The 23,940-nt window shown below is 44.0% G+C and overlaps 1 protein-coding gene across 1 annotated transcript; it reads left to right on the top strand.

The window, feature by feature from the left end:
- Window positions 1-7,555: 7,555 nt before the first annotated feature.
- ybx1 (Y box binding protein 1) lies at window positions 7,556-23,662 on the top strand. Its single transcript, XM_041206766.1, has 10 exons — window positions 7,556-7,770; window positions 10,239-10,302; window positions 10,512-10,545; window positions 15,114-15,203; window positions 15,515-15,634; window positions 17,067-17,258; window positions 18,060-18,157; window positions 21,087-21,252; window positions 22,634-22,733; window positions 23,311-23,662. The coding sequence occupies exons 1-9, from the start codon at window positions 7,575-7,577 to the stop codon at window positions 22,700-22,702; spliced, it is 1,029 nt and encodes a 342-aa protein (XP_041062700.1). The 5' UTR covers window positions 7,556-7,574; the 3' UTR covers window positions 22,703-22,733; window positions 23,311-23,662.
- The last annotated feature ends 278 nt before the right edge of the window (window positions 23,663-23,940 follow it).

The following is a 23,940-nucleotide window of genomic DNA, read 5'->3' as shown; positions in this document are numbered from 1 at the left end:
TCTCACGCTGCTACTATCCAGTACCAACATGAGTAATATTTGCCACTAACAGGGATGCTGCCGTCAAGCCAAAAAAGTGTTCTGCCTATCCACAAATGAGTAATGTGGTTTATGAATTTCAGTGCCAGTGTGATGCTAGGTATGTAGGCCGTATGTCCCAAAGACTGGTGGGTCATATCAAACAGCATGTCCCTTCCACTGCTCGCAATGGGCAGGGTACAGATCGTACCTAACCAGCCCATGCTTGCAAAGCTCAAAACATGGTGTCCAACATTAGATGCGATTATGCAATTGGACAACATTTGCTAAATAATCCTCAGTGCGCTAAGAATTACGCTGACAACCAATTTAAGATTGTCAGTCAGCTCGCAGTGTGGCACATTTATGTGTACTGGAAGCTACATATTTAATACACAGGGCCCTGTTCTTTGCAGACAGAGAGAACATGCACCCATGTTACGCCTGTTATAGCTAAACAAAATAAGTGACAGCCATTCGCTGACTCATTCCCCTGGCAATGCCTTGACCAATTGGGGTCAAGCTGCCTGGTTTAAATTTCAAACAATGCTGGGCAGTTAACTGTCAGTCACCATCACTGGCGCATTCTCCATGGCAAAGCCACTTGTCAACCAATCAGCACAGTCTTCACGTACAGTATAAATTGTTTCCCCCTTATATTGGTACTCTTGCGAGGGCTTGATGAGTGCAAGACGAAAAGCTTAGGCTGTCTCCTTCTTCAGCAATACTCAAGTTCTGTGCTACCAAACGACTATTCGAATAGTCATACTGGCAAAAAGGACAATCACTAACTTAGAATGCAAAATAACCAGGTTTATTGGACAATGAGGATTGACACTTAATATTTCACTAATTGAGGCCTGACACGATACACAAGTTAAACACGTGTTGGTCTGTCTTTCCCATGGATCCTGGGATTTCTGGGGTCTTCTCTTCCTTGAACCTGGTCTCTTAGCCAACTTAACTCTAATGTACATACAAATGACTTTTGCAGCTTTAAGGCTTCAACTGTGATGGATCCATTTCCAACCCAGAACTTCCAAATCTATCTTAGCTGTAAAGTGTGTAGCTTCAGCAGTTGCCTGCTTAGTGCTCTCTCTGTCTCGTGGAAACAGCTTTCTGACAAAGACTGTGGGTTTCCCAAAATGACTAAGACTGGACTTTACTATTGATTCTCCCAAGCTTGACTTTAGCTGACTGAACGATTCCCCAGCAGCTAATTGTTTATACATTTTCTATTCACTTTCTCTTCAGGCAATGCTTTCATTTATTAGCCAAGGCATAGAATATAAGAGCAGGCAGGTTATGCTGGAACTGTATAAAACATTAGTAAGGCCACAGCTTGAGCACTGTGTGCAGTTCTGGTCACCTCATTACAGAAAGGATGTAATTATATTCGAGAGGGAAGAGAGGATGTTGCCAGGACTGGAAAATTGCAGCTATGAGGAAAGATTGCTTAGTCTGGGATTGTTCTCCTTGGAACAGATGAGGCTGAGGGGAGATTTGATTGAGATGTACAAAATTGTGAGCGGTAGAGTGGACGTGAAGGGCCATTTACTTCAGCAGAGAGGTCAGTGACTAGGGGCATAGATTTAAAGCGATTGGTAGAAAGTTTAGCGGGGAGATGAAAATTTTTTTCACCCAGAGGGTTGTGGGGGTGTGGAACTCACTGCCTGAAAGGGTAGTAGAGGCAGAAACCCTCAACTCACTTAAAAAGGTGTCTGGAGATGCACCTCCTGTGCTGTAACCTGCAGGGCTACGGACCGAATACTGGAAAGTGGGATTAAGCTGGGGTGGCTTGGTTTGCGGCCAGCATACACGATGGGCCAAGTGGTCTCTTCTGTGCCACAAGCGTTCTACGATTCTAAGCAATCCTGGACAATCCTGTGTATACTGGATACACTGATCTCAAATACTTGATTATTATGGCAATCCTCAGCCCTGTGACTGTTACTTTAGGTAATAACTAAGCCTAATACTGTGTTCTTACAGCAACCTTTCAACCTGTGACAATTACCCGTTGACTGCCAATGTCCTATGTAAATGCTAACATCCCAGAAAGTGCACTACTCCTATCTCCCTCGCCTGACACATGCCCCCCAGCACCCCCCCCCAGCCCCCTCCATGCAAGGAAATTGTTTTAATCATATCTCCTCTCCTGTTCCCATATCTCTTGTGCTTTCATTGACCTTTCCAGTATAATCTCATGTTGAGATAGAAGCTGCTTCCACCACTAACTGTGGAATTGAACTTTCAATCTCAAAAATTTGTGTAAATAAGCTTCTTATAGTCTCTATTCTAAATTTCATATATTTAATCTTGAAACTATGGTTCCTCACTCGACCCCCTCAAATGATGGACAAAGTCTACTTTTATCTCTATCCTGTTTCATCTTTTCATAATTTTAAACATATCTATTATATCAACATACAATCTACATTTTTAGAAAGGTCCAATTTAACAAGTCTTTCTTTCTATCGATGCTGTGGAAAAGTGTTTCCAATGGTGCGGGCAGAACAGCTGTCAGTGGTGGAATAGTGGGAGTGGGGAACAAGGAATAGGCTAATGTTAGAGGAGTGGAGAATATATGTTGGGATACATAGCTGGAAGGGATTGCTGAAGTAGGATAGGATAAAGCATGGAGGGATTTGAAGGCAAGGTTTTTAAAGGCAATATTCTGGTGTATGTGCAGTTAGTAGAACTTGGAGAAATTGAGTAGAACGGGTGGCAGGGTGGGGTGGGGTTGGCCAGTCTTGCTATGAAGGATGATATGCTTTTAGCGAAGGTGACCAGATCTTCAAAAGTCAAAACCGGGACACATTGAAAAGCCAGGGGCAGGCTCCCTGCTGATGCACATGTTGGATGACCAATGGCATGACTCTGGGTGAGGGGCAGTTCAAGGTTCATCACAGTTCATGTGATGACATCTCAAAGAACAAAGCAAAAGTACAGCACAGGAACAGGCCCTTCGGCCCTCCAAGCCTGCGCCGATCATATTGCCCGTCAACTAAAACATTTTGCACTTCCGGGATCTGTATCCCTCTATTCCCATCCTATTCATGTATTTGTCAAGCTGCCTCTTAAACACCACTATCGTTCCTGCTTCCACCACCTCCTCTGGCAGCGAATTCCAGACACTCACTACCCTCTGCGTAAAAAAACTTGCCCTGCACATCTCCTCTATAGTTTTCTCCTCTCACCTTAAATCTATGTCCCCTAGTAATTGACTCTTCCACCCTGGGAAAAAGCTTCTGACTATCTACTCTGTCCATGCCACTCATAATTTTGTAAACTTCTATCAAGTCGCCCCTCAATCTCCATCGCTCTAGTGAGAACAATCCAAGTTTCTCCAACCTCTCCTCATAGCTAATAACCTCCAGACCAGGCAGCACCCTGGTAAACCTCCTCTGCACCTTCTCCAATGCCTCCATATCCTTCTGGTAATGTGGCGACCAGAATTGCACGCAGTGTTCCAAGTGTAGCCTAACCAAGGTTCTATACAGCTGCAGCATGACTTCCCAGCTTTTATACTCAATGCCCCTGCCAATGAAGGCAAGTATGCCATATGCCTTCCTGACTATCTTATCCACCTGCATTGCCACTTTCAGTGACCTGTGGACCTGTACACCCAGATCCCTCTGCCTGTCAATGCACTTGAGGGTTCTGCCATTTACTGTATAATTCCTGCCTGTATTAGACCTTCCAAAATGCATTTGTTCGGATTAAACTCCATCTGCCATTTCTCCCCCCAATTCACCAACCGATCTATATCCTGTTGTATCCTTTGACAATCCTCTTCATTTTCTGCAACTCCTCCAACCTTAATGTCATCTGCAAGCCTACTAATTAGCCCAGTTACATTTTCCTCCAAATCATTTATGTATACTACAAACAGCAAAGGTCCCAGCACTGATCCCTGCGGAACTCCACTAGTCACAGCTCTCCATTCAGAAAAGCATCCTTCCACTGCTACCCTCTGTCTTCTATGACCAAGCCAATTCTGTATCCATCTTGCCAGCTCACCTCTGACCCCGTGCGACTTTACCTTCTGTACCAGTCTGCCATGAGGGACCTTGTCAAAGGCCTTACTAAAATCCATGTATATAACATCCACTGCCCTTCCATCATCGATCATCTTTGTCACTTCCTCGAAAAACTCAATCAAGTTAGTGACACACAACCTCCCCTTCTCCTGGAATACGTCCATCCAGAGTTGGCAACCTTATTAAGACACCCAATTACTGGTGATTGCAGTTATGAACTGCACACTTTTATTTCAATGACATTTCTACCCCAATTTTCTTTTTTAAAAAAAAGCTATAATCCTTCATTCCACTCTAGCTTTACTGTACAATGCACTGTAATAAGACCAGTGTCCATTTAAAAGCCTTGTTTATTTTCATTTGCACACTGGGTTCTAACAAAAGATATTTTCAGCCAGAAGCTGGAATTTTAATAAGCCTATGAACCTCAAGTGTGGGAGATTTTGTTTGCACTCCGATCTATGAGCAAGAAAGCATGCAATCTTTCAATGAGATCTTTGGTTGAAAGTACTATGGCTCAACTGAAAGTGCCTGCCACCTTCCTCGGTGCTGATAAGTGGTTTACCAATAAGTCCCTCATCAAATGTGGCTTGTGGTTGGTAGACACCGCTGTCAATCTTCTGCTGTCACCCAGAGGCTTATTCTGGATGCTGATGAGAAAGATTTGGGCATGTGCACCAGTGTCCCGGTGCAGCCGCTTATCAGTTGGTGAGTGGGTGGTATTCTGGTTCCCAGGGTGCAGTGGAGCACAAGAGGTCTTTTTTGGGATTTGCCGACAGTGAAGCGTAAGTGAAAGTTGGGCTAAAGGCGACGGGACTCAGGGGAGCTGAAAGCCAATACGTTTAAGAAATTTGGAGAAAACTGTCAGGACACTGGATGTCTGGTCACCAGCATAACCTTTACAGAACCTGCACTGGACATCCCCATCTAACTCCCAGTTGCAGTGAGTTGGCCTCAGTATTGTAATCTGTGGAAGAGTTGAGCTCTGTCAGTGAATGATTAGACCATAAGACGTAGGAGCAGAAGCAGGCCATTCAGCCCATCGAGTCTGCTCTGCCATTCAATGAGATCATGGCTGATCTGATGATCCTCAACTTGCCTGCCTTTTCCCCATAACCCTTGATTCCCTTACTGATTAAAAATCGGTCTATCTCAGCCTTTAATATACTTAATGACCCAGCCTTCACAGTAAAGAATTCCACAGATTCACTACCCTCTGAGAGAAGAAATTCCTCCTCATCTCTTTTCTTAAATGGGTGACCCCCTATCCTGAGATTATGTCCTCTGGTCCTAGACACTCCCACAAGGGGAAACAATCTCTCAGCATCTACCCTGTCAAGGCCCCTATGAATCTTATATGTTTCAATACGGTCACCTCTCATTCTTCTAAACTCCAATAAGTACAGGCCCAACCCACTCAACCTCTCCTCATAAGAAAATCCCTCCATATCCTGGATCAACCTAGTGAACCTTCTCTGGACTGCCTCCAATGCCAGTATATCTTCCCTTGGATAAGATTGACCAAAACTGCTCACAGTATTCTAGGTGTGGTCTAACCAGTGTCTTGTATAGTTTTACCAAGACTTCCCTATTTTTATGTTCCATTCCCTTTGAAAAAAAGACCATTCCAGTTGCCTTCCCTGTTACCTGCTGAACTTGTATGCCAGCTTTTTGTGATTCATGATTGAGGACCCCCAAATCCCTCTGCAGTCTTTCTCTATTTAAATGATATTCAGCTCCTCTATTGTACCTTCCAAAGTGCATAACCTCACATTTTCCCTCATTATATACCATCTGTCAAGTTTTTGCCCCCTACTTAACCTGTCTATATCCCTCTGTAGACTCTGTCATCCTCACTGCTCACTTTTCCCCCCTATTTTTGTGTCATCGCAAACTTGGCGATAGTGCATTCACTTCCCTCATCCAAGTCATTAATATATATTGTAAATAATTGTGGCCCCAGCAATGATCTCTGTGGAACTCCACTAGTTACAGGTTGCCATCCTGAAAATGCCCTCCGTATCCCAACTCTCTGCCTTGTATTGGTTAGCAAACCCTCTATCCTTGCTAATATACTACCCCCAACACTACGTGCTCTTATCTTATTAAGTAGCCTTATGTGTGGTACCTATTCAAATGCCTTTTGGAAATCCAAATATATTACATCTACTGGTTCCCCTTTATCTATTCTGCTTGTTACGTCATCAAAGAATTCTAATAAATTTGTCAGACATGATTTCCCCTTCATGAAGCCATGCTGACTCTGCTTGATTAGATTATGTATTTCTAAATGCTCTGCTATTACATCCTTTATAATAGACTCTAACATTATCCCAATGACAGATGTTAAACTAACTGGCCTATAGTTACCTGTTTTTGTTTCCTTCACTTTTTGGATAAGGGTGTTACATCGGCAGTTTTCCAATTCTCTGGGACTTGATCTAAGGATTCTTGGAAGATTACTACCAGTGCAACCACTATCTATGTAGCTACTTCCATTAATATCCTAGGATGCAACCCATCAGGTCCAGGGGACTTATTGGCCTTTAGCCCCATTAGTTTCCCTAGCACTTTTACTCTAGTGATAGTTATTGTATTTATTTCTTCCCCACCCTTTTCCCCTTGATTATTTAATATATTTGGAATGATATAAGTGTCTTCTACCGTGAAGACTGATGCAAAGTATTTATTCAACTCCTCTGCCATTTCCTGGTTCCCATTATTATATCCCCAGCCTCATATTCACTTTGGCTTCTCTCTTTGTTTTTTATTTATTTGAAGAAGCTGTTACTGTCCGTTTTTAGATCACGTGCTAATTTACCCTCATTGTTTATTTTCTCCCTCTTTATTTTTTTGGTCATCTTTTGTTGGTTTTTAAAACTTTCCCAATCCTCTGGCTGACCCCTAATCTTTGCCAGATTGTATGTTTTTCCTTTCAATTTGATACTGTCCTTAACTTCCTTGGTTCACCAGGGTTGGCTTATCCCCTTCCTACAATCCTTCTTCCTCACTGGGATATATCTTTGCTGTGAGTCATGAACTATTTTCTTAAAGGCCTGCCATTATTCATTAACTGTCTTTTCTGATAAACTCCTTTCCCAGTCCACTCCAAGTCAGCTCTGCCCTCATTCCTTTGTAATTACTCTTTCTTAAGTTGTTTCCCATTCAAAAGTGACAGTGGTTCACCTGCCCACACCTGCCATTCAACCAGGTAGGCGGTTGGAAAGCGCCAATCAGAGGAGGGCGGGGGGGGGGGGCGTGGGGGGGACCTACTCGAGACAATGGGGGCGGTTTACAGGTGATTGGCAGCTAGGCGGACCAACGGGAAGCGGGTGCTGGGCTGCAGCTTCCAATCACGGCCGTTACAGGTGGAATGTTGGGCGCGAAGAGGAATGATGGATGTTGGGGTTGGCCAATCGGGAGCGGGCAGGATGCGGGGTGCGCCAATGGGTGTTGCGGGTGTGGGCGGGCTCTGCCCCGGTATTTATTTGAAATTCTCGCGAGAGGCCAGCCATGTTCTTTCAGCAGAGGGAGAGAAAGAAGAGCGAGCGGAGAGAGCGCAGGAGCCCCCAGCTGAGAGCGGCCCGACTGTACCATCACCCGCAGCCTGACAACACCATGAGCGAGGCCGAGACAGAGCAACAACCCGAACAACAGCAACAGCAACAGCCAGACAAACCCAAATCCCCTGGGGAGAAGAAAGTCATCGGTGGGTGAGCGAGCGGGAGCCCGGGCCAGCGGGCCCCTGGAGGGGGGAGAGCGAGCGGGAGGCCCAGGCCCCGGGTGAGGGAGGCCCGGGGAGTGGGCGCAGGGAGGGGCCTCTCCTCTCTCTCTCTCTCTTTCCCCCCCCCCTCCCCCCCATCCCCAGTGGCGGTGAGGGGAGTGGAGGGGGGTGGGGGGCGGTGGCTTCACCGTGTCGTGGGGGGGGGGGGGGGGGGGGGGGGGGGGGTTGGGGTTTTTTTTTTGGGGGGGGGGGGGGGGGGGGTGGGTGCGGGTTCCAGTAACGGCCGCGGGCGTCGATCTCACGTGGGGGGGGGTGGGGGGGGGATTCAAAAATCAACGACCCCGCTGGGCTCGGGCCGGGGGCGCGGGGCGGAGCCGCGACCACCCCCCCTCCCTCCCCCTCCCCCTCCTCCCCTCTCCTCCCCTCTCCACCCGGCCTCACGCGGGACATGGAGCGCGGCCCCCGCCCGCCTGCCCGCCCGCCCGCGCGGTTAAATTCCGGCCGGTTGGTTGGTTGGTTGGTTGGTTTGGCGGCGGATCCCGGAAGGATGGCGGATCCCTATTGTTCGCCTTTCCCGGGGAGGGAGAGGCCGGTCCGGGTCCGGGTCCGGGCCCGGCAGCCACGTGTTGCCCGTGTTGGGGTTGGGGTTGGGGTTGGGGGGGGTGGGTGGGTGGGGTAGGTGGTGGAGTCCGGGATCCCCCCCCCCCCCCCCCCCCCCTCCCCCCTCGGGCCCGGCCACATGTCGGCAGCGTGTGTGTGTATGTGGAGGGTGGAGGGTGGGTGGGGGGGGGGTCCCCCGGAGGCCGGGCCGGGCGTTTGGAACCCGCCGCTCGGGACCCCCGCCTCGCACTCAAACCGCCGCCCGGGAGACGTTGGCGCGGCCCCCGCCGTTGGAATGTGGTTCAAACGGGCCCGAGTGGAACTCGCGGCCCCGGCCCGAGCGCCCGTCAACACCCCCACTCTTTCCCAGCCAGCCACCCCCGCCCGCCAAGGCCCGGGTCAGAGCTGAAGGAACCGGAACCCGGGGGCGGGGGAGGAGTTTTCCAGTCTCCCTCCTTCAGCCCCGAGCGTGGCCGCCGGGCGCGGGGTGGACTTGACGTCCACTCTAATCTGCATGGCCTTCAGGGAGATGTTTTGCGCCGTGTCAAGTGCTCTTATCCTGTGACAGCCACTGTCATGCAAATGTGCCTCCCTCTCCTAATCTGGATTTTGCAGCTTTGTTGACATGGCACTGAGCCAAGAGAATCTAAGATTTAAACTGGACAGTAAAACTTTGGTAGTTGCCAAGAACAAAGCGCGAGACTAAATATGATTGCTCCTAATGGTTGGGGCCACGTTGTAGAGGGAGGCTGTCGCCAGGTTTTTCCTTTTCATGAGTTGTTTTGGCTTTTATTTAGGTCACAGGTTTTGGGTGCTCCTGGGGTTTGGGGAGGAGGGGGGGGGGGGGGGGGGGGGGGGGGGGTTGCTATTCAAACTACAGGGTATTCCTCCATCATATTAACTTTTTTTTTTATTTAAAAGATTAATCAGCAGATGGCAATGCCCAATATAATTGTGCCAACCAAACATGATTTGGTTTTCATTTTCAGTCTGTTGAGTGGATCATTCAAAACAGTTTCCTGCCATCTTGCCAAATGAATATCCCTGGCTACTGATCCCGTCCCTTTGAATAAATGCCATTTGCTTTGACAATTGGGGGTGGAGGAGCAGTTTAGTTGTTAACTGACATATAGGTGGTTCACAATAAGTTAGATCATGTGGTGTAGCTGAATTAAACAAAATAACAGTTATAATGACAAGTCAGTTCACTTGGCGCTCTCTCTGCTGAGCTCAGTAAGCCCTTTACACCAGTACTGATGTCATCTGCAGTCACTCTTCATACTGAAATAAAATGAGTTGCCCAGTTGAATGATTTTGAATAAATCCAGCATTTTGATTTGCCAAATTAGCTAACAGTGTTTCATGTCAGCCTGAAGTTTGATTTTGTCATTTATCTATGCTTTAGACGTTTAATAGTCTGGGTTGTTTGGCTTAAGTATTTGGGATTGGCTGGGAAAGTGGTGTTGAGGTTGAAGATCATCTCTGATCTTATTGAATGGCAGAGCAGGCACAGGGCCTACTATTCTTGTCATGATTTGAGGAATATTTAAGAGGACATTTATTCATGTTCACATTTTAGATGTTTCTACAGCTCTTTGTAGGAACCCTAATTGTGGCTCTGTTTTGTGTGCGAATGACAGTTATGGGTATGTGTCCTTATCCCATGCAGCCATCTCTATCTGGGTTCTGTCCTGATGAATTTGCAGTCAGGTGGTTCTTTAGCAGTTAATTGCAGCTCGTGTGGTTTGAAGTTCTGCAGGGATTTTAGTGCTTATGTGTTCCTAAATTAGATCAGATGTTCATGTATTGAAATTTTGACTCCAGTATTGGAAACCATATTTTTTTCTTTCCAGCAACAAAGGTTCTTGGAACAGTAAAGTGGTTCAATGTACGAAATGGCTACGGATTTATCAACAGGTCAGTGAACATTCTCCATGCCTAGTATTTACACTGGAAACCTCTACATAAAACCGTGTAAAATTATTGACATTAGTTTATCATAATGCTCTGAAATGTTTTTAAATTACTGAATAAATTGCCCTGCGGATGTGACTGGGGAAAGAAAATTACTTCAGACAAGTATTCATGATACAAATATGTGAAGTATAACTCTTTTTGCTTTGTAGGAATGATACAAAGGAAGATGTATTTGTACATCAGGTGAGTCCATATTTTAAGAAATGCATGCGTATTTCTGGTAGAAGTCCCTATGAACCGCTGTTGGAAGTGTGACAAACCAATAGATTGGTATGACTACCAATCAGTGGTGTGCCTCACAGTCATGCTGATGGTAAATATGCAATATTAACAGCTCTGTAGGCAAATATGTCGTACCAATAAATGGGATCATGTATGTCTTAATTTGTTTAATACTTACAGTCCTGGTGTTTGCTACAAAAATCCTTCTCCAAATCAAGTACCCTAAACATAGTGCTGAGGCCTATTGCAAAGAGCATCGCTCTGCTTGAATGGCATAAGAGAGGAAAGATCTGCATTTTTATATAGTGTCATTTACAACCTAATGATTAGGAGTAGGCAGTTTGGCCCCTACCATTCTTTTGGATTATGGCTGTTCTGTATCTTCACTCCAGTTATCGACTTTCCTCTATATAACTTTAATACCCTGGCCTGCAAGAGTAAATTATTATAGACGCTAGAAATCTGAAATAAAAACAATGCTGGGGATACTCAGTGTGAGAAATCATGTTTACCCATTTTATTGGAGTTATTTGAAGAAGTAGCAAAAGAGAAAACAATAGGAATAAATGGGTCATTCTCGCGTTGGCAGGCTGTGACTAGTGGGCTACTGTAAGGATCAGTACCAGCTGTTCACAATATATATCAATGATTTGGATGTGGGGACCAAATGTAACATTTCCAAGTTTGTGGATGACACAAAGCTGGATGGGAATGTGTTGCGAGGAAGATGTAAAGTGGCTTCAAGAGTATTTGGACAGACTTGGTGAGTGGGAAAGAACATGGCAAATGGATTGTAATGTGGAAAAATATGAGGTTATCTACTTTGGTACGAGGAACAGTTGCGCAGAGTATTTTTTAAATGGTGATGGATTAGAAAGTGCAGATGTGTCAAAGGATCCAAGTGTCCTAGTCAGTAAGTCACTGAAGGCTAACATGCAGGTGCAACGGGCAATTTGGAAGGCTAATGATATGTTGGCCTTTATTGTAAGAGGATTTGAGTACAGGAGTAGTGAAGTCTTGCGTCCAATTTTATAGAAACTTGGTTAGAACTCACCCGGAGTACTGTGCAGTTTTGGTCCCCTTAGCTTAGGAAGGATATTATTGCCATAGAGGGAATGCAACAACGGTTCACCAGACTTTTTCCTGGGATGGCAGGACTATCCTGTGAAGAGAGATGGGAAACTGACCGTAATCTACAGTCTCAAAGAATGAGAGGTGGTCTCGTTGAAACCTACAGAATGCTTAAAAGAATAGGCAGGATAGATGTAGGTAAGGTGTTTCCCCTGGTTTGGGAGTCTAGAACCAGGGGAGACAATTTCAAAATAAGGAGAAAGCCACTTAGGATTGAGATGAAGAGAATTTTTTTTTCAGGCAGAGGACTCTGTGATTCTAGTTGTGAATCTTTGGAATTTTCTACCTCCGAGGGCTATCGAAGCTCAATCGTTGAGTATGTTTAAAGTAGAGATTGGCATTTAGAAATCTCAATGACATAACAGTTATATGGGGATAGTATGGGAGTAAAGACATTGAAGTGGATTATCAGATTGAATGGCAGAGTGGGCTCAGTGGGCTGAATGGCCTACTCCTGTTCCTAAGTAACACGTGCTGTAGATAAAGTGGAAACAGTGGATGTACTGGATTTCCTGAAGGCATTTGATAAATTGCCACATCAAAAGTTTTTGTGGAAAATAAAAGCTCATGGTATAAGGGGTAACATAATGGCATGGATAGAAGATTGGCTAACTAATCGAAAACAGTAGGCATAAATGGGGCATTTTCTGGTTGTAAGATGTAAGAAAGTGGTGTGCCACAGGGATCTGTGCTGAGGCCTCAACTTTTTTACAATTTATATAAATGACTTGGATACAGGGACTGAAGGTATGGTTGTTAAATCTGCTGATGGTACAAAGATAAGTAGAAAAGTAAGCTGTGAAAGAGACACGAAGGGATATAGATAAGAGAGGGCAAAGATCTGGTAAATGGAGCATAATGTGGGAAAATGTGAAATTGTCCATTTTAGCGTGAAAAAGAAGTATATTTAAATGGTGAGAGAATGCAACACTGAGATTCAGAGGGATCCAGAGGTCCTAGTGAATGAATTACCAAAGTTAGTATGCAGGTACAGAAAAGCTGTAGCCAGATTTGGTTAGGCTTTAGATGTTAGCAGTGACAAAGGATTGCTAAATTACTACATTACTAGATTTACAGATGTGCAAAGCAAGGGCAAGGTGGAATGCTTATATTAAAGAATTTCAAGGCAATGAGTAATTTGAGCTCCTTTCATTAATTTAGTTATGTTACCAGCAGGATAATTTTAAGTGCAAGCTAGATGAACTTTTCATAAAGCAGGTGCGTGACATTGAGAGAATCTGATAGTGTTGAGTTTAGTACATGTTATATCTTGGTGAGGAAAAATACCTTTTACACTTAATAGTTGAAAATAAAGACCAGGATGCCAACAGCGCATGCTTAACCTGCACCATTGCATCAGCTGGTTCCATTGATGAATTCCTGGGATGCCTCTGCGTGCTCGAGGAGCCCACGGACCTCCATTTGAGAACCACTGCATTTAAACAATCGTGGCCCACAGTATAATATACATCTAGGTTGAAAGGTGATGCTCAACTTAAAAATTGATTGTAGGTGGAAGGAATGACTTGAAGGAGATCATAAGTTTCTTTGATTTAGAGGTAATTGGATAAGCTTTCATAGGAAATAGAAGCAGGTGTAAGTCATTCAGCCCTTTGAGTCTGCTCCTCATACAACAATCCTGCCATCCCAGGGACCAGTCTGGGAACCTTCGCTGCACTCCCTGTATGGCAGGTATATCCTTTGAGGTAAGGAGACCAAAACATTGCACAATACCCCAGGTGTGGTCTCACCAAGGCCCTGTACAGCTACAGTAAGACATTTTTGCTCCTGTACTCAAGTCCTCTCGCAATGAAGGTCAACATATCATTTTCCTTAACTGCTTGCTGCGCCTGCATGCCTGCTTTCAGTGACTGGTGTACAAGGACACCCAGGCCCCTTGATACATCAACTTGTCCCAATCTATCACCATTTAAATAATACTCTGCCATTCTGTTTTTCATACCAAAGTGGATAACTTCACACTTATCCACATTATACTGCATCTGCCATGTATTTGCCCACTCACTCAATCTGTCTAAATCACCTTGAAGCCTCTTAACAGTCTCCTCATCGTTCACATTCCCACCAAGTTTTGTGTCATCAGCAAACTTGGTTTCTCATCCAACTCATTGATTTTTATTGTGAACAGCTGAGGCCCAAGCATTGATCCTTGCACCCCGCTAGTCACTGCCTGCCACTCCGACAAAGACCCGTTTATTCTTCCTATCTGGGGATTTATCGGCTTTCAGTCCCGTTAATTTTTCCAAAACTATTGTTTGGTAATGTTAATTTCCCTCAATTCCTCCTTCTCGCTGGATCCTTGGTTCCCTAGTATTTCTGGGAAATTATTTGTGCCTCCCTCTGTGAAGACAGAACTAAAGTAGTTGTTTAATTGCTCTGCCATTTCCTTGTTTTCTATTATAAATTTCAGACTGCCAGGGACCTACATTTGTCTTCACTAATCTTTTTACATACTCTTCCTTCTCAAATGTGGTGGAAGTATTCAGGAGTGGCTGTTTGAGCTTAAGAGAATCTGACGAGTGAGGTAGACGGTTAAAATTAGAGGGTTGTGACAGATGCAGGTGAGGGGAAGGTTTTTCATAAGCATTTTCATTTAGGGGTACAGAAAATATTGGAAGGGCCTCCAGTATGTGAATAACAGGTCTTGTCAATACTAGTAAATTGAGGCTTTGCATTCTTCTGCATCTGACTGTTAATTAATTGGTCAGCTATTGAACCAGGCTTAATTTCCTATGTTTAGGTTGTACAGGAGTTGGTTACTGTTGACAATTCTTGCTTCTGACTAATCCAATCAGTCACCTTTTCAGGTGGTATGTTATTTTGTGATGTGGTCAGTGTGGTTGTAGTGTAGTTTGGGTTTGAACAGTTCTTTTTATCTGCAGATTACTTAGTGCTGAAAATTGAGCTGCTACAGTTAAGTGCTGTTGGAACCCATGCACTTTATATTTGGGACACTTACTTGGGCTATACTTTCAATAGACTTGAATGTGCTGCCGGATCTTGTCTGGCTAAATATCTGGAGATGGGCTGGACTTGGATTTTAATGCAGTACAGTGCTCTATAAATTCCATGGATTGTTGTAGTTGGCATCTGTAGACACTCCCCCTCAATAACAGAAAATACTAATAATGCTCAGCAGCCAGGTCTCATCTGTAGACAGAAACACTTAATATTTCAGATTGATCCTTCAGGAGAGCTCTTTCCCATGATGAACTGCGAGGCATTCTAATGCTCATTGTCTTGCATGTTGAGTGAGAATTACTGTTCTCCAAATAAGTTCTATTTCCCGTAATTGTCAAAGAATGCTTTATTTAAAGGCTGTAAGTGTGAAGGAGATGAAGATTTTAAATCTTACTGAGGTACTGAACTCTTTACAGACTGCCATAAAGAAGAATAACCCACGGAAATACCTACGTAGTGTTGGAGACGGTGAAACTGTGGAGTTTGACGTAGTGGAAGGTGAAAAGGTATTACATAATTTCAATTAAGTTGTTTTATGGCTCTGTTGCAATAGGATATTTTTTTTGTCAATTGTGAAGTCATTTCCCTGGCTCTGTAGCACCTTTGGCTATACTTTCTTTTTATGAACAAAAGTTACTAACAGTTTCTAATTCTCAGGTTAGATCTGTTGAGGTAGGATTTATAACATGTATTTCCTACAGAAATACAAATAAGATGCATGGCATGTTCTCAACCTGAATGAACACCACTATAATTTTTGTTTGTGCATATAGTTCAAATTTTGTTTTAGTTTTAATATAGCACTTCTGCTTCGTAGGGTGCAGAGGCGGCAAACGTCACTGGTCCAGGTGGAGTTCCAGTCCAAGGAAGCCGATATGCTGCGGACCGAAATCGTTACCGTCGCTATAACCCTCGCCGCCGAGGGCCACCACGTAATGTAAATATAGAAAGTTTTTGGATGTCTAATTATTTCCGTTAACGTACTGATGGTCTCATTACGGAAAATTCTTTCCTCATTTGCTCTGTGGAGGTTCCTCCAAATGGAACTAAATAACATCTTCTGAATCTGGAGCTGCAAAGCAGTACTGGAGATAGCTATGTATGTGAAAAAGATGGACAAAATAATAAATATTGGCAGCTGCTTGCTATAATTAATCATTAAAAAGACTGAGAATCTGCATCTCATGCACTAACTTGTACAACTGAGACAGATCTTTAGTGTCCTGGATAATTGAGGAATATGGGAAGTGGGCAGTAAAGCGGAGTTAAAGCCAAAGATCCAACATAATGTATTCAATGGTGGAGAAGACTCAATGGGCCATATGATCCACTCCTATTCCTATTTCAGTTGGACAAAATTATACCTATTATTTAATCAACCCTCTTCAATGTACCCCACAGTCTTAACACAGACACATGTAAATTCAAACGATAACTTTTGGGCCACATTTATTTGTTGTGAAAATAGAGGACATTGAACTGTTCCAACATGAAATTTTTGGAATAATTTCAATATAAAGGTGTTTACTTTAAAAGATTTTTCTATTTTGCTGATGCTGAGATTACTTTGCAAGCATAGTTTAATTTTCCTTAGTGACTAAACAAATACCAGTATGTTTATAACTGAGTAAATTAGTTTCTATAATGCAAAGTTGTGAAACTGAGAGCTCAAAGGTCATGGTGTCCTAAATTACCAAAATATTCATGTGGGGTTTAATTAGTTTATTCTAGATTTTCCTCTGCTTCTGACACTTATCTCGAAGGGTATGTTTTATATTTCATGTTTTATACTTCATATTTTATACTAGATAGAAAAATACCAAGAGGCTTAATTGGACATTTGGTAAAACTGGTTTGACATTGTTCAGAATTTGCATTCCATCTAGCATGACAATCAAATCCCAATTCTTTCATGGGGTGTAGGTGTCGCTGGCAAGGCTAGCATTTATTGCCAATCCTAGTTGCCCTTGAATGGAGTGGCTTGCTATGGATTTGGAGTCACATGTAGCCCAGACCAGGTGAGGACAGCAGATTTCCTTCCCTAAAGGGCATGAGTTGAACCAGGTGGGTTTTTACAATTGATAATTTTATGGCACCATTACTGAGACTAGCTTTCAATTCCAGATTTTATTAATTTAATTTCTACCAGCTGCCGTTGTGGAATTTGAACACTTCCCCAGGGCATTAGCCAGGGGCTCTGGATTGCAAGTCCAGTGACATTACCACTGCACCACTGTTTTCCCAGACCCATTGAGATTATTGCATCCAAGGAACCTTTTGTTTGCTCCTTGCCTGCAGATTTAATGGCACGTGCCCAGATAGTGTTAGCAGTTAAATTTAGATTAATCTTCTGTGTGATTTTTAATTAGTACCAACAGAACATTGAAGGTGGAGAGAAAGGAGACGGAGCAGAGACAGCAACAGATGGAGAAAACCAGGAATATCAAAATCAACAGCATCGTCCTCCATACAGAAGACAGCGCTATCCACCTTACTTTGTTCGTCGCCGCTATGGTCGCCGTCCACAATATAGCAACCAGCCTCAGGGAGAAATTACTGAGGTAGCATAAAGGCAATAAATTGTAGAAATTGCTGTTTGCAAATTTGGTCCATTGGTTTATTGAAGTATTGGCAATTTTCCAAATGGTGCTAAAAGTTTTGTGACTTTGCACCCATTGCTACTTATCAGGAGCAATAGAGGAATCCTCGAACTGCCAGGTACTAACTAGCATTTGTTTCACTAGAGGGAGCTAGTAACTGACTTTCCTTTCTAGATAAGGAAAACTCTTGGACCTAGTGCAGTGAGCCAGGAAAAATAGACTCTTCCCTTCCCTGCCCTGTAACATATTGTTTCTAGAAGAATTGTATGTTTTTATCTTCATTTTGTATATCGATCACGATAACTAACTTTGTCCTAAATTTTCCTTTCACCAGTTTGGATCTGTATCGCACAGATGTTGCAACACACAGAATGGGATTTTCTGGCCCTGCCGTGGCTGGAAAGTCCATCGACTTTCGGCAGAACCAGACGATCCTGGTGGCGGGTGGGCCTGGAAAATCCCGGCCAAAAATGCCAAAACAGGGTGACTGCAAACTTAGACTAGATAACAAGAAATGTTAGTTCTGTTTCCGTTGTAGCTGTTGTTCATTTTGAGTCTACTTTATAGTGTTGGTCATTTGAATTTCCTTTGTTACCTGCATGTTTATGGTTTAATGACTTCAATCAGAACCACTGGTAATCATTTACTGACAGCCTGCAGGTGAAATTTATTATGTAACTATAATTAAGATTTGTATATTGGGCCTTTGGGAACAAAGGGGCCATGTTAAAGTTCTAATAGTTTTTATTCTTTTGCTGTAAGGGTGGTGAAATAAATGAAAACCAAGTTGCTGGGGAAGAAGGTGGTAAACCCAACAGAGGACAAAATCGTTTTAGGGGCTACCGTCCACGCTACCGCAGGTATGTTGCAGCTACTTATGTAGCTATTGAACTGTAGCCTTTTTTTCTCGTGTATGATTCCTTGATGGAAACCTGTTAGTGCTCAGAATTATGTTTGGGTGATCATGTTTGGGATACATTCAGAATAGACCGAGAAGCTAAACAGTGGGTATCCATGAGGTGCTGTGGGCCATCAGCAGCAGAATTATAGTCAACCACAACCTGTAAACTCATGGCATGTCTCCTCTCTTTCCCCCCCCCCCCCCCCAAAAATGTTACCATCAAGTCACCCGATCAACCCTGGTTCAATGAAGAGTGCGGGACAGCATTTTTATTCTTGCATGGGATGTGAGCATCGCTGGCAAGGCCTGCCTTTATTGGCCATCCCTACTACCCTTGAACTGAGTGGCTTGCTAGGCCACGTTAGAGGGCAGATAAGAGTCAGCCACACTACTGTGGATCTGCAGTCATGTAGCTCAGACCAGGTGAGGACAGCAGATTTCCTTCCCTAAAGGATATTAGTGAACCAGCTGGGTTTTTACAATAATTGATGGTTTCATGGTCACCAGTACTAGAATCAATTCCAGATTGTACTAATTAAATTCCACCAGCTGCTGTGGTGGGATTTGAACCCATGTCCCTAAAGCATTAACCTGGGCCTCTGGACTAACGTCCAGTGACGTTACCACTACACCACCATCTCCCAGGAGCAGCGCCAGGGCTTGGCTAAAAATGAAGTGTCAGCCAACTGAAGCTACAACACAAGATCACTTTCATGCCAAACAGAGTAAGCAGCAGGCGATAGACCGAGCAAAGGGACCCCACAAGCTATGGATCAGATCAAACCTCAGCAGTCCTACCACATCCAGTTGTGAATGGTGGTGGACGATTAAACAACCAGGAGGAGGCGGCTCCACAAATATCATCATCAGTGACAGAGGAGCCAAGCAAATCACTACAAAGGACAAAGTTGAAGCATTTGCAACCATCATTTGTAAGCCAGAAGTGCTGAGTGGATGATGCCTAGCATCACATACCAACCTTCAACCAGTTTGATTCATTCTGCGTGATATCAAAAGACGACTCAAGGCTTTGGATACTGCAATGGCTATGAGCCCTAATAACATCCCAGCAACAGTACGAAAGACTTGTACTCAGGGATTCCCATCCTAGCAGGAGTTCCTCGTAGCGTCCTCTGCCCAACAGCTGCTGTTTCAAAGACCGACCTTCCATCATGAGGTCCGAAGTGGGGATGTTATCTGATGGTTGCACAATGTTCACCATTCACAGCTCCCCAAATACTGAAGCTGTCCATGTCCAAATGTAGCAAGACCTGGATAATATCCAGGCTTGGGCTGACAAATGGCAAGTCACATTCACGCTTCACAGGTGTCAGGCAACGACCATCTCTGACAAGATAGAATCTAGCCATTGCCCCTTGACATTCAATGGCATTACCATCACTGAATCCCCAACTATCAACATACTGGGGGTTACCATTGACCAGAAACTGTACTAGCCATATAAATACTGTGGCTACGAGGGCAGGTCAGAGGCTAGAAATCCTGCCATGAGTAACTCACCTCCTGATGCCCTAAAGCCTGTCCACCACCTACAAGGCATGAGTCAGGAGTGTGATGGAATATTCCCCACTTGCCTGGATGAGTGCAGTTCCCATGACTCTCAGAACGCTTTGACACTGTTCAGGACAAAGCCCTCTTGATTGTCACCACATCCACATTCACTTCCTCCACCAGACATATAGTAGCAGCAGTGTGCACCAGCTACAAGATGTGCTGCAGGAATTCGCCAAGGCTCCTCCGACATCTTTGATATCTAGCTATCTAGAAGGACAAGGGCAGCAGATAGACGGGAACACCACCACCTGGAAGTCCCCCTCCAAGGCACTCACCATCCTGACTTGGAAATATATCCTTTCCTTCACTGTCGCTGGGTCAAAATCCTGGAACTCCCTTCCTAACAGCACTGTGGGTGTATTTACACCGCATGGACTACAGCAGTTCAAGAAGGCAGCTCACTACCACCTTCTCAGGGACAGTTGGGGATGGGCAATATATACTGGCCCAGCCAACGAAGCCCACATCCCTCCTGTGTATGAATTTTTTAAAAAACTAGCCATGCCCCTAGCCAACTGTTCCAGTACAGCTACAACACTAGCATCTGTCCAACAATGTGGAAAATTGCCGAGGTGTGTCCTGTCCCCACAATCCAGCCAATTGACATCCCATTAGTCTCCTCGATCAACAGCAAAAATTGTGAAAGGTGTCATGTCAAAGGTACTATCAAGTGACACTTAAACAACAATGACCTGCTTGCCAGTGCTCAGTTTGTGTCTGCCGGGGCCATTCGGCTCCTGAGCTTGTTTGTTATAGCTTTGGCCCAAACATGGACAAGAGTGGAGATTGAGGTGAGAGTGATTGCCCTTGACATCAAGGCAGCATTTGACCAAGTGTGGCATCAAGGATACCTGCCAAATTGAAGTCAATGCCAATCAGTGCAAAGTGCAAAGGTTGGAGTCATAACTAGCACAGAGGTATTGCAGCAACTCACAGCTTGATCCTTGTGTGTCAGTGTTAGCTGAAATTGTAAGCAGTAACATTGCTTTAAACTGCCATTTCTTTCTCTCTTCCATCGCTCTCATCAACCCCTACTGGCCTCAGCAATTTATGCTGATAATACTCTAGGTCCGGTTTTGAGGAAAGTGGGAATCTGTTGTATATCTCCGTGGCCGCAGTTAATTTTCAGAGCCAATTGCTACCTGCCAGAAATTGATGGCACATGTCATTTGGTTGGAACTTAAATCCAGTATGTGTTGATTGCTCAAGGGGGATATGTCGAACTTGCATCGAGCTTGCTGATCAGTTGAAAACTGCAGGTGTTGCATCTAATGCTGTGGTGAAATTAGTTTCAATTAATTGATTTGCCACAGAGGACCTCCTCGTCCACGTCCACCAAGGGAGGGAAGTAGTGAAGAAGATAAAGAAAATCAAGGGGATGGCCAGCAAGACCAACAGTCACACCCCAGACGATTTCGCCGCAACTACAACTATAGGCGTCGTCGACCACAAAACCCTAAACCAAAAGATGGCGAGGAGGTAAGTTTATGATTACTGTTACTGTCTGCTGAAACTGCATATGGAGCTAAATTTGCTAGACATGATACATTTATATTTGTGCTCTTTACTATTGAATTGAGGCTGTCTCCTGCCATGTTTTTCCCTTTGCCTAGCACTTAACCAACTTCTTTCTATGATTTCTTTTCTATCTTGCTTTCTGCCTTTGAGTTCATCTTGTCCATCAGACCTATCTCCAAGCTCCCTTCCCAGCCTCATGCTAGCTGATATTATAAATTGTTAACTCCCTTCAGGGACTGTCCCCCTCCCTTTCAAATCTGCAATTGTTTCACACCTGTGACACCTGCCCTTGCAAGCTCACTCCATCTTTAACCTTTTTCTCGCCTCTCAAATCTCTGCCCATTTTGCAGCTAAGTTTGAACTTGTTCTATTTGGTTTGACTGCACTGAAATTACCCTAATCAAAGTTGCAGAATAATGTCCTTCATCCTTCTGACCTGTGACATAATTGGCAACATCATCCTCCTCTGGTTTCCCAACTTTGTTTTCCAGTTGAGCAAGTCTGCTTTGCATGGTTCTGCACTCGTGTACTCTGGTAGTAACCAGAGAATCTGTTGCCAAGGTTTCTCTTTGTAACCCCTCCATTGTTATCTCTGACGACCCCCGCCACCCCGGATCTGTCCTTGGTCTCCTCTAGTCTCTCATCTACAGGTGCCCTTCTGCTGTGTATCCAAAAACATGTCTAGTTCTATGTATGTTGGCTGTATCCTTCCTCGGCCCTTCCACTCTGCTAGAATACACCAGTCCTGGATGAGCTGACAAAATCTCTGATTAAGCATTTGGGAAGATTGAACCTATTGTCTGACCCCTACAACAAATGCTGAACCAGGCAGCTCACAAGCTATTTGACCATGAGCTGAACTTCAATCCAGTCTTTGCATCTGTCCATCTGCTGCTGGAACCTTTCTTTTCATACTCTTGTTATCTCCAGATGTGACTATCTCATTGTTCTCTTGGGGTGGCCTTCCATCCTCCTCTTAATTTGAGGTCATCCAAAACTTGGCTTGTATCCTGACTTGTCCCTGATCGCCCAACTGTGTTCACTGGCCTCCAATGGCTCCCAGTTTCTGAACATCTTTGTTCAGCATATTAATCCTTTTGTTCAAATCTTCCACCACCCTCCCCCCCCCCCCCCCCCCCCCCCCCCCCCCCCCCCACCAACCCAATTACCACCTCCAGCCCTACAACTCTGGCCTCTTCTCCAACCCTCATTCCCTTCGCCCCACCATAGATGGATGTACCTCCAGCTGTCTAGGCTTAAGTTCTGGAACCTTCTACCTTAACTTCTCTTCTCTCCTCTAAGTTCTATCTCTGACCAAGCTTTGGTTCTTCCTGCTTTTCAGACCAAGGCACCCGAAACACCAGCTGAGAACATCTCTGCTCCGGAGACCGAGCAGGGCAATGCTGAGTAACACCAGCTCAGCATCTCTTAACATCAACTAAGTAAGTATTATGTTATTTGTATTCATCTTCCTTGATTATTGTACTATAAAATACAGACTGGTTACATTATCAATTAACACGAGCAACAATGGAGTAATATGTATGGCATGATGGGCTTGCAATCCAGAAAATTGGTGACTTCATACTGTGACTGCATCTGCATTGTGCCAGCTACGGTGTGTATATATACAGCATTTTGACTATTTCAATGACTGGATATCAGGAAGCCTCTTTGAAGATGAAATATTCTAGCTGTTTATGAAAGCAGCATTACTGTGTGTGCATTTTTCATGCAACACAAGAATATTTATTACTGCGAAAGACCAAGTTAACATTTCAAGTCCGTATGACTCTTCAGAGCTCTGAAGAAGAGTCATATGGACTTGAAACGTTAATTCTGTCTCTCTCTCCACAAATGCTGTTAGACCTGCTGAGTTCCAGTATTTTCTGTTTTTGTTTCAGATTTCCGGCATCAGCAGTATTTTGCTTTTATGTTGACATTTGTTACTTGGTTAGTCTGGCATTTAGTTGATTTGTCAATATAAAGGCAATAAAAACTCTACATTTGTCTTAACAGTTTTGTCATCAAACGAAGACCATCAAAGTCAAATTCCAGCAATAATAAGAAAAGTGAACTTTCGACTGTAATGAAGATCTGCAGTGCTTGCATACAGTTGACCAGATACCAGAACGTTTCACACTAGTAAACCTATGCAGCATGGTTTCTTAACCTTTCCTGGAACTGCTTTTTGGAACTGGCTTAAAACAGATTTTGTAGATGGTCTATTTTCCTTTTTACTTCAGATGGTTTTTAAGCTTATTTGATATCTGGTCAATTTGAATTTTTGAAATACCAGTTTTTAATTTGTAAGCATTGTACACCTGAAATTTAAGTACAACCGGGCATGTAATAAAGGTCCGAAAGAACACCATTCGATGTCTTCATTAAATGTAACCATACGATAAATCCTGTGAAGTTTCAGCAGGATATGGTGCTGAATGATCTGTTGTCATTTCCCATCTATATTGATTTCAGCCTTTGGAGATAAAATTAAAGATTAAGTAAAAGCTGAGATGATAAATCTCCAACCCAGTTGATTCTACTTTTAACGCATCTACCTCCTTTCTTGAGTCAAAGTTGTTGGGTTCAAGCCTCACCCTTTATTACATAAACCAGTAGTGTTGAGTGAATGTTGCACTATTGGAG

Source organism: Carcharodon carcharias, chromosome 15 (genome assembly GCF_017639515.1).
Source record: "Carcharodon carcharias isolate sCarCar2 chromosome 15, sCarCar2.pri, whole genome shotgun sequence".
Lineage (NCBI taxonomy): Eukaryota > Metazoa > Chordata > Chondrichthyes > Lamniformes > Lamnidae > Carcharodon > Carcharodon carcharias.
This window is presented reverse-complemented; position numbering and strand designations above follow the sequence as displayed.